The sequence below is a fragment of the Psammomys obesus genome, unplaced genomic scaffold (genome assembly GCF_907164565.1).
Source record: "Psammomys obesus unplaced genomic scaffold, mPsaObe1.curated_primary_1811, whole genome shotgun sequence".
NCBI lineage: Eukaryota > Metazoa > Chordata > Mammalia > Rodentia > Muridae > Psammomys > Psammomys obesus.
Window position 1 is genome coordinate 1704 of NW_026594866.1, and position 10628 is coordinate 12331.

Below are 10628 nucleotides of genomic sequence, written 5' to 3' on the forward strand. Positions count from 1 at the left end.
GCCTGGTCAACAGAGTTCCAGTACAGCCAAGACTACACAGAGAAACCCTGCCTTGAAACACCAATAAATAAATAAAAACATAAATAAATACATAAGTCAATAAATAAGGAAGTACTTTTGCTTGCTTAAAAAAAAATATTAGAAAGCCTACCTAAAGTCATTCTCAAACCTGTTGGTTCTAGACACAGGGGCTAATGGATTCTAGACCACATCCAGTGGCTTTGGCTCCCCTGACCCTGCCTGGAGGAAGCTATACCCAAAGGCTCTTGCTCTCCTGCATACCGACTGGCATGCCAATCCCATAGCCCTTGGTGTCCAGCAGGCCCCCAATCTGAGTGAGGTTGCAGTTTCGCTGTCGATAGTACTCATTCATGGTGGACTCCAGTAGGAAGGCGTAGTTGGAGTTCAACACCCTGGCAATTCCCTCCTCCGTGCTCTTCACAAACACGCTCGGCTGCTTGGAATACATATAATTCCACATGCGTTGGTAGGTCTGGTAACGGGAATTCTGGGAAAACATCAGAAGGAAGCAAGGTTGGGAAATGAGAAGGGAAACGTTGGCTTAAAGAGGGAGGGAATCAAAGCATCACAATGTGGTCCCTTCTGCTGCTGTACTCACATCACAGCCAAGCACCTTTCTCTTCTTATTGTCTCAACTCAAGAGGTTCCCTGCCATTGCATTACAGAAGACTCATGCCTTTAACAGAAGATGAGGAAGGGACCTGAGGTACTGTGAGTTCTTCCTAATGGGTTGATCACTGGTTCTGTCTCATCTCCCTCCCAGGGTTCCTCCAGCACCAACCTCCTCATTTAGGCGGAATTGAAATTCTGGTCATGTCCCTCAGTTTGGGGGAGTGCATGCAGTTTCATTCAGGACCAATAAAAAGACAGCTCTGAAAAGAAGCAGGGTGGCTATCCTCCACCCACCCATATAAATTTATCAACTACGCAACCCAAGGCTGGCTTCTGTTTTACCAATAATAACGAGATAGAATCCTGGGGGCCCATCCAAACTCTATTCGTACAAGGCCTTCCCCCATCCCCCTGCCAACAGGCACTGAAATTCCTACGGAAAACAGACCGAAGGCCTTGGGCTTATCTCACGTGAAAACAAGCTCCTTGGATGTTAGCTTGGTTAGACACCTGTGAGCCCCGGGGGACATCTGCTTCCCTGGAGCTCTTGAAGCATATGAGAACTGCTATTCTGCGTGGCCTGCTTCTGCCAGCCTTGGTGCTCAATCAGCTTGGCTGTTATTGAACACTATACTGTGACAGGGGCTTCTCCTGAGCCTCACGAGGCAATGTCCCAAAGAGCATGATTGCGTCTGCTCCAGAGAACTAGTCAGTCTAGGAGAAATGACCCCAGGTCACCCTCATTTAGTGTTTCTTAAATGTTGGTCATGCGCCCATTATTTTTACTAGTGTGAGCATGTGCAGGTGTATGTGTTTATGTTTGTACATATGTATGCATGTCCAGGTGGACTCGGGTTGCCTTCCTGTACTACTTTCCACCTTCTTCTTTTTCTTGTTTGTTTGTTTTGTTTTTTGTTTTGAATGCAGGGGTCTCTTCACTGGGTCCGGGGCTCACTGATTGGCAATACTGCCTGTTAGTGAGCTCTGGCTGGCGCTTGTCTCTGCCTCTGCCTCTGCCTCATCTCCATCACTGGGGTTACAGATGTGCATGGCCACACCTTTTGTTGTTGTTGTTGTTGTTTGTTTGTTTTTTAATGTAGGCAGCGAGGGATCCAAACTCAAGTTTTCATGCTTGCAAAACAAGCATTTTGCCCATGGAGCCACCCCAGCCTCATATTATTTTAATCTTGCTTTGTCTGAATACTAACTATAAACTCTAACTCCCTTTTTTAAAATTTAAATGAGAACATCAGCTCCATCCTATGCAGTAATGTAAACAAGACTACAAGTCTGATTCACAGCGTGTAACACACATAAAACAAACGCAAAACTATTATACATTTAGACGGTTCCATCACATTAGTTCTAAAATCATCTCAAGTATTAACAGATGCTCACGCACAACAATTTGGGATGGGTTGATAGTCATACAGAATCCTCTTGGGACCTCATTCTGAGGGAAATTTTGTGGAATGGGACAGAGCTGAGCCCCATGAAGACCTTTAAGGTAGATTTTCAAAACAGAACGAGATAAGCGTTTTGATCTTTAGGGCACAAGCATCTCATCTTTCCTCTGTCCTCCCCCCCCCCATGCTGGTGAGCAGCCATGTGGTGCTTACTTGGAAGAAGGTCATGCTGGAGCCTCCGTGAATCGTGCCGTACTCGATGGCGGTCTGGTCAGCCAGGTCATCCACTGACTCAATGGGCACTTCCATGCGCTGCACAGTCAGGAAGGCTGCCAGGTTGGCCGTGTAGGATGAGATGATGATCAGCGTGAATGCCCACCTAGGCAGGAAGAGACCAGGAAGGTATCATTGCCCAGGTACTCATGCAGGACGTACATGAGTGTTCCCTGAAAAATGACAATTGGTTGTGGGGTTTTTTTTTCTTATTTCTGAAATGTGATTACTTGTTGTCATTAGGAAGATGTATAGGCCGTGTACAGAAGAGTCTGGGGACTGTAGGAGATGAGCTAGTGAGGGCCTTGTGCGGAGCTGTATGTTGCCAAGTGCTGACCGATAGCTACTACCTCAGCTAACCCCTACAACTCAGGGAGGCAAGCCCACTATCCAACTGCTGCAGGCAAGCAAAGAGAGGATCCGGGAAGTACCTTGATAATACTGATACAGCTGTACAGAGCCAGTTCTACGACCGTAACAGCAGAAAGTCTTCAATGAAGATGAACTTGTGAAAAGCATCTTTGGACTGCTGAGAAGTTGAAATTGGAAAATACTCTGACAATGGGCAAGCTGCTTCAAGACTTAAAAGAGTATTCTACTGAGTTGCTAGAATTCATTTGAAATTTGAATAATTTTGCAATGCAGGCAGCATATATGCCAAACAGCAGTGTGTTCACTCTGGTAGGTTAAGCAAGCTTTTTCCATCTGCTCATTAGGCTGGATCTACATCAGTACCTCCTTGTGTGTTAGGGGCTCAGACACAGATCTAAGCACGAAGCAGGCTGGAGAATCACCAATTCCAAATCAGTGGCATCTGAATTCACATGGCTTTACTCAGTATGCAGACATTGCTATGTTAATGCATAGCGGTGTCATAGGATTCAGCAGCTGGCAACTGCCAGGTGGATTTTCAAGACCAAGAAATCCCATTGTCCCTTTTGTAAGGTTACCAAGATCTCCAGCTGTTTGCCTTCCTAGGGAGACACAACCAGACCATCCGCTAACTCAATGGTCCTTTATATGCTAGACTACCAGGGATGTGAACTGTTTTTTCGTTTGTTTGTTTTGGGAGGTTGTTTATACTTTTTGTTTGTTGTAATGGTGGTCACAGTCCATTAATAAAATAGCAAGGAAGCTGGTCTTTTCTGGGCTTATTTATCTAATAAATGGGGATAATGACACCAGCTCTACATATCTCTGGCGAATACAACAGCAAATGAGGTACTATGTCATTTATGATAAGCAGTCTAGAATGAAATGGATGAATGCACAAGCTAGAGAAATGTGGAGAGGTCTCCAGGCTGGCTAGGAGATAAAAATAATCTGGCCACCTCCCTGAGGCCCTTTCCAGTAGCGACCTCTAAGTGACAGGCTTGCCTCCCTGCTCAAGAACCTCCTTCAGTTCTTTACACTGGTGGAGGCTGATCCTCATGACCATTCCTAGGGGAAAGCCTGAGTTTGGCAGCAGCCTCGATGCACTGATGAGAAGCCAGGTTAATGTACCTTGAATGTAGACATGGCCTCAGAGCTGTCTGGGAGCTTCTCTCAGGCTCATGGCTACACTCTGATGTCTGTCCTTTCCTGGGTGGAGTGTTTAGGGCCATGGTCATAAGAGCAAACCAGCTCTACTGACCCAATGCAGGCCGAGCTATCTCAAGGAGTTGGTGGAGCTGTGTCCCTGTATCTGAGGACATTAGCAGTTGGGAAGCTGGCACTCTTCTGAACAATGTGACATTTTCTGTAACTTGCTCTGGCTAGAAGGCCAAGGCCTCATGGTGGTCCCAACTAAACCTGATTTCAATATCTAAGAACTTAAGAGGCAGAGAGACACGCTGATAACTGTGGACAAGGAATAGTAAGGGTGTCTCATGGCGGCTTTTCTTTGTTACAGAGTTCCCTTCCCAGCATGCTCTGGAACACAGTGACTCAGGAGTCTGAGGTCTGAGGCCCGTTCTTTAGAACAGCACCCAGCAGGAGGTGGACTTCTAAAACTCTCTGGAGGAAGGCTTTCCTTGGGGGCAGTGGGGAGCCAAGGGTAGATGCAACAGGCAAAGAACAATGGCCCCAGGCACACCAGCGGCAATGAGCGTAGGAAGACAACACCCAAAGAAATTAACACCCTCAGGGGCTCCTCTCCCAAGGGTTCTGTCTGGGTTTCCTATATTTCGAAGGATTCTGAGACTGTCTCTGCTGGGCCAATATCCTCTTCTTGGGGACACAAGGCCCAGTACCGCATGTTGAGCTACTCAGTAACTTCTCCGCAATGCCCGTGAACAGGCAAGCATTTTGCCCAAGTGGCTTAAATCCTGCCATATTTTGTATTTATCAGGGCAAATGAAAACTCTAGATAAAAAGGGGTGTCATTGTCCCAGCTAACTAGCCCCAGCTCTAGAAACAACTCTGGTACCTGTGTGTAAACCAACTTGTGTAACCTAGGCACTAGTAATTAAGGATGGAAGTACCTAGTCTTCTTTGCCTTTGGCTTAAACAGGTCGAGGAGGAAGTAGGGGACTAAGGTTGGAATTTCTGGGAGCTACAGCAGTCAAACTTGTAGATTGTAGATTGCTAAGAGAGGGTCCAATAAATGTATTTTGCAAACTTGTCTTCTGGGCTGCCTATGTTCATTTCCCCCGCAAAAGTCTAATACAAAGCCTAGTTTATTTCACAGCTCTTGTAAGTTTTCAAAGAACTTTCCTAATGTTGAATCATTTGCCGATCAGAGAGTCTAAGAGCTTGACCATTCCTGTATCTCCTGAGACATACAGGCTAGGCCCACAGAGCCAGGAGCAGGAGGAGGACAGAGGCTGAGAAGCTGGGAGCAGAAAGCAGAAGAGGAGCCTTCTCCTTCAGGGACTTTACTGCAGATCCTATTTGTATAATTGGCCAGCCACTCCATCTCAGTCACTTTTCAGGTCAAGAGGTCAGATTTTGCTATAGAGCATCAAAGCTGTTTCCTTGGTGGTGGTGGTTGTTCTTCTTGCCCTTCCTTCCCTTCCTTCCTTCCCTTCCTTCCTTCCTTCCTTCCTTCCTTCCTTCCTTCCTTCCTTCCTTCCTTCCTTCCTTCCTTCCTCCTTTCTTTCTCTTATTTTTGTCTTGGCTCTCCTCTGTACCCACACCCCAGAGGCAGTGCTATGTTTTAGGACAGAGTAAATACTACTGAACCTTCACCCTGTCTTACCTCCCACATCCACATTGCCCAACCCCTTCTGAACTTGTAAAACAGATGGTTCCCTGCTAGGGTCTGCCTGGCAAGGCACACCTTCCTGGCTACTCTCCTTGCCATCAGAAAGGACAGGTCTGTTTGGAACCCATGCAGGGTTTCTCCGTGTAGTCCTGGCTCTCCTGGAACTCCCTCTGAAGACCAGGCTGGACTCAAACTCAGAGATTTGCCTACTTCTGCCTTCCGAGTGCTGGGGTTAGGGGGGATTTTCCACCACCACCCAATCCCCTAGCCCTTGGGATGCTATGGGGCCTTACCAAACACCACTGACACAGCGGGTGGACAAGGCACGAGGAGCGATGGTGGAGCCTTGCTGCATGAAGCCTCCCACAGGAAACCAGAGGCTGTTACCTAGGGAGTACTGGTTGACCAGAAGGTTACACCGGCCCTGCGCACAAGGGTGTGGGCTGTACCACTCATACGGAGTTAACCTGTAGGAGAGAATCCAAATTCCTGTGGTGAGGTGGGTAGATATGGGGTGCTGGAGAGGGGCACAGCTCATCTTCCTGGGTGTCCCTGTACTGTACTTAGATTCTTGAATTTCTTTTTCCTATGGAGGGGCCTAGGGAGGGGTATGGACCGGGTTGGTACTTCTCAAACTATTTGAATTTAGACATTCAAATAAATACCTTTCTCCCCTAAGTAAACTCAGATGTTCAACTCCAATATTAAAAATGACTAAAAGTGATGTCTTTGACACAAAGTTGGGAGCATCAGGGTTGGGTAGCCTGGAAAGGTCCTTGCTCTTTCATGGTCAATTCCCATGGAGACCAGAGAAAGTTCCCAGGGTTCCATAGGGCCATGACTTAAAAACACTCACCCTAGTTCTGTAGTTCTCAAACCCTGGGCTACATCAGAATTGCCAGGAAGGCTGGCAGCCCCTGTGCAACAAGTCTGTGAGTTGTATGAAGACTAAAAATCTGTAAGGTCCTGAGTGATGTGGATGGCACCAAGTCAGTATCCACAGTGACAGCCACTGACTTCCTCTTCTCAGACACAATTTCCTAGCCTTAGAGATGCAGAAGCACAAGTATTAGCACTCCACCCTGCTGTGAGGTAGCTCTGATGATGAGCTGGCTTGGGGATGGCTGCCTAGAGTTTCATTTTCCTGCTCTAAAATCTCACCCAGAAGTACAGCTTATGAGAGGTGAAAGTACAACCTGTCTGAATGAAGAGTCACTGGGGCTTCCGAGTTCTCAATACCCACATGTGTCTGAAACCTCTCAGGAGCCTTTGTACTCCATGAAATTCATTTGCAAACCATTGCTGTAGCATAGATATCCCAGGTTTGCATAGCATACAAATATGCAGTCATATGATTATCCCTTAAATACTTTTTCTATTTCCAGTCTTTGAGACAGGGTTTTACTCTCACCTAGGCTGGCCTGGAACTCACTACATAGCCCAAGTTAGACTCAAAGTCATGGCAGTCCTGTGTCCTCCTCCTACCAAGATAAACTAACACAGTTTCAGTTGTTGTTGTTGTTGTTGTGTTATTCGCTAATTCCAGATTTGGGACAGTGCGGGAGTGTGGCAGCCACAGAGGCAGGGGCAGAGCCCATCAGGGCAGCTTTAGGCAAGTCAAGCCTGTGTGATTAGACAGTAACAAAGCCCTAAGACCGTTTTCAGAGCGAGCCTTAGAGGTGACTTGAAAGCTGCACAGAGTCCACTTGAACCAACTGTCCATGCATACAGGCTCAGCCACAAGGGGCCAAAGAGAATCTCAGAGCAGTGGAGCCTGTATCTTACAGACAGCTTCCTAAACACAGCAGCAGACAGCACTGCGAAGTGGAGAGCGGAAGTGTCAGACAGCATGCGAGCTCCCGCGCCTCGCCAGCTGTCACTGACAACAGATACTTGACAGTGGCGATGCCTGTGGGGCCGAGAGGGGTGGGTGGCATACAAGTAGCAAAACTCGGTATTTGAAGACTACTAGGTGGTCATGAAGGGCGTTCGATTTAGCCTTTGATCACCATGAGAAGAGGCACACGGGGCGCCTGTAAGGCTCAGTACTTTCCTGCTGCCTTTCCCGAGCGGAAAGAACACGGACTCCCCAATCCGTAGAAGGGACACGGCCTTGGGAAGACCTCCTCACAGAGAGAGAGCAGGGGCCAAAGAAACACGTGGCCCCGATGCTGGGGTCTGGAGACAAAGAGAAGCCACTTGGAACGGAGCCTCTGTTGGATCTCTAGCTCACTCTGACTCATTCTGAGCTCATCCATTCCCACTCAACAGTCCGCTATGGTGAGCTGAGGGGTGAGCAGGTGGTAGGTACTTGAGTGGGTGGAAGGTGGCTTGTCCTAAAGTCCAGGCTACCTTAGCTCGAGGGCAAATAATCCCATCCATGTACATTCTTAGGAAGTTACAAGTTAGGGACATCCTGGAGTTCTCCCCTATTGGCAGGAGCAGCTCCTGGTTTCTGGAGACAAGGGAAAGCTAATTCTCCCTAGCACAAATGTACACTCTTCTTGCCTGCTACCCTCTGTGGTTCTTGTTCAACAAGACAGCTGTGTTTTCAGAGGCAGAGCCAGCCTCTGCAGAAGAGGCATTCTCCCTGGCCTGTGACACTGTGGCCTCTGGTTCCCCCTCTCCCTCCACTCTGTCTGGATTTTCAGGCTCCATTTCTTGTCATTCAGCACTTTATGGCAGATCCTGGCAAAGATAGATGCCAGGATAGCCAAATGCACCATGCTTAATTAGAGTCATCTTCCTGTCACCCCCTCCCTCTCCTCTTTTTCCCAAAGCTCCTATACAAGTTGGGGTGGGTGGCTGGGAGGATTCAGGAGGTCGGAATACAAAACCAAATCCAGACGAGCAAACCTGTCCACGCTGTGCATGGTAGTGAACTCATGTGTGGACAGATGGATGGGCAGTGTGAGGTTGACAGCTGGGCAGAGAGTGTTTCAGGCTCCCAGTCCCTCTCCCGTCTCTATTTGGCACAAAGGTCTTCTAAACCATCCTCTCTCCTCCTCCTCCTAGCCAACCCCTCGCCCCATGCAGTTCCCAGAGTGGACACAAGGTGGCGGTGTGAGGACAGGGAAGGCAAGGGAAAGGAAGAGTACCGAGCCACCAAGAAGAGGACACAGCTGACCGCCAGATAAGCTAGAAGCATGAAGAGCCAGACTCCTGGAGAAAAGGGGTCCAGAAAGGAGAAATATCCCGGTCTGCGTCCCTGAAAATGGAGATGAAAAAAAGATTCATAGTCAGTCAAAATGGCTTTGGGGAGTTCAGGACATGGAGCATTAATTTGGTCCTAGCATTTTTTTTTGGGGGGGGGGGGAGGTGGGCTCTGGATGATTCTAATGATGCCAGGGATGATGGTGTAGCTGAGACTGTTCTGAACACCGTGTAAACCCTGATCTACAGATGAAACTGAACAGCAGTGTGGACCTGTCTCTTCCTGGGATGAGGGGGATTTCTGCTGAGCATATCTGCCAGCCCTGTGGCTTACTGCCTCTGTTCCCAGGGCTCAGGAGACCCTGTGAGCTTCTGTTGCTGTGCCAGGGTCTGACCACAGTGTCTCTATTTAACATCTGTATCTTCTACTGAGAGTGTTCATACAGCAGGTTTCCTGGGCTGTTTGCTCTGCATAGTGTTCTCAGGCAGTGGAAATACTCGTGTGAGTTTTGACCCAGCCCTGAGGGGCTCAGCAGATTAATGTTCATTTTATTAGTGAAGAAACCAAAGCCCAAGAGACGCCCCCAGCATTACACAGTGGTAAACGGGAGACTTTGAGACACATCTTCTAACTCAGAGTCACAGCGTGTCCCTCACACCACGATGATATGCTACTCCAGAAGCTGGAGCCAGGACAGGAAGATAGATGCCAAGTTCCACCACGTCTCGCGAGAGAGCAGGCCAGAGTGCCTAAGACGGTATCAAGGCGTTTGCTATATCTTCAGCTGTGTGGTCCTGGGCAAGCCTGGCCTGATCCTGTCTGCTCTCAGCTAGAGCTGGGCTAGATCAGATCCACTCTCCAAAAGCTAAAGGCTTGCTTCATTACCTAACAGCGAGTGTTTCATTTTTCATTAGTTGTCAAGTATGAGAAGAGTTCACATACACACCCATATCCCTATCTTTCTCTCTGATCTAACACTTTAGAGCAGAATGAACATCGAGTCTCAACCTGTGGGCCATGACCCCTTGGGGCCAAACGACCTTTTCTCAGGGATCACCTAAGACCATCAGAAAACACATTTACATTACAAGTCATAACAGTAGCGAAATTACAGTTATGAAGCCGTAACAAAAATAACTTTATGGTTGGAGGTTACTACAGCATGAGCTATTACGGGGTCACAGTACTAGAAAGGCTGTGAACCACTGGCCTAGATCTGACAGCACGGGAGCTGAGCAGTAGTTGCTGCTTAGGATGGGGTATGCTAGCTCCAGCACCATTCCTGTGTCAGCTCTGCTTCTTCTGTTTACTACAAAACCACTGGGCTAGATGCTGTCTAAGGGCCATTCAAAACAGAAATGCCGAGATTTTTATGATCTCCGGAATCCAGGAAGTCTGTGGATAGAACGAGAGGTGAATATCACCTTCAGCTATGCTATGAAAAGATACGCTTTCACCCTTAAGATTATATCAGTCAATAATAGCACCTACTATCTGAATAAGGGTACGTCATATTTACTTGGTGTGTGTGGGGGGGGGTCCCTGGAAAATAAACACAAAACACCTGTGCCAGTACTGACTGAGCTCTACCAGCTCTCTGAGTTGGTACCAGTCACAGGAAGTCACAAAGGCCTGAGCACCTTGCAGTACCAGTGTCTGCCCTGTAGCCTCCCCTGTGGTAGCGAGACAGACAGTTCTGAGTGACCGCATGGAACCTGCATAGCCCTACTCCCCAGTGATTTCAGCTTTTCTGGTGGTGTCTCGTTCCCTCTCAGAGAGCCAGGAGGAACACCCTCAAGCCACCAGAAGACTATGGCTCAGAGGAGACTGTAGCCAATGATTCACTGCCTGTCCTGCAACAGGCAGCCATTCTTGGGGCCTGTAGCCTTTCAGCAATGTGACCAGACCTCTTAGGCAACCTCTTTGAAAACCATTTTCTCTCCCTGTGTATCACAGGCCAGGGAGAGTTCAAGTGTAC

The 10628-nt window shown here is 48.1% G+C and overlaps 1 protein-coding gene across 1 annotated transcript; it reads right to left on the reverse strand.

The window, feature by feature from the left end:
• Positions 1 to 282: 282 nt before the first annotated feature.
• LOC129685643 (glutamate receptor ionotropic, kainate 4-like) lies at positions 283 to 8704 on the reverse strand (the record flags this gene model as incomplete). The annotated part of the gene is made up of 4 exons (XM_055619153.1): positions 283 to 508; positions 2253 to 2418; positions 5790 to 5963; positions 8595 to 8704. Coding segments are annotated over 4 exons (676 nt in total), but the record flags the coding sequence as incomplete, so codon positions are not given.
• Between the last annotated feature and the right edge of the window lie 1924 nt (positions 8705 to 10628).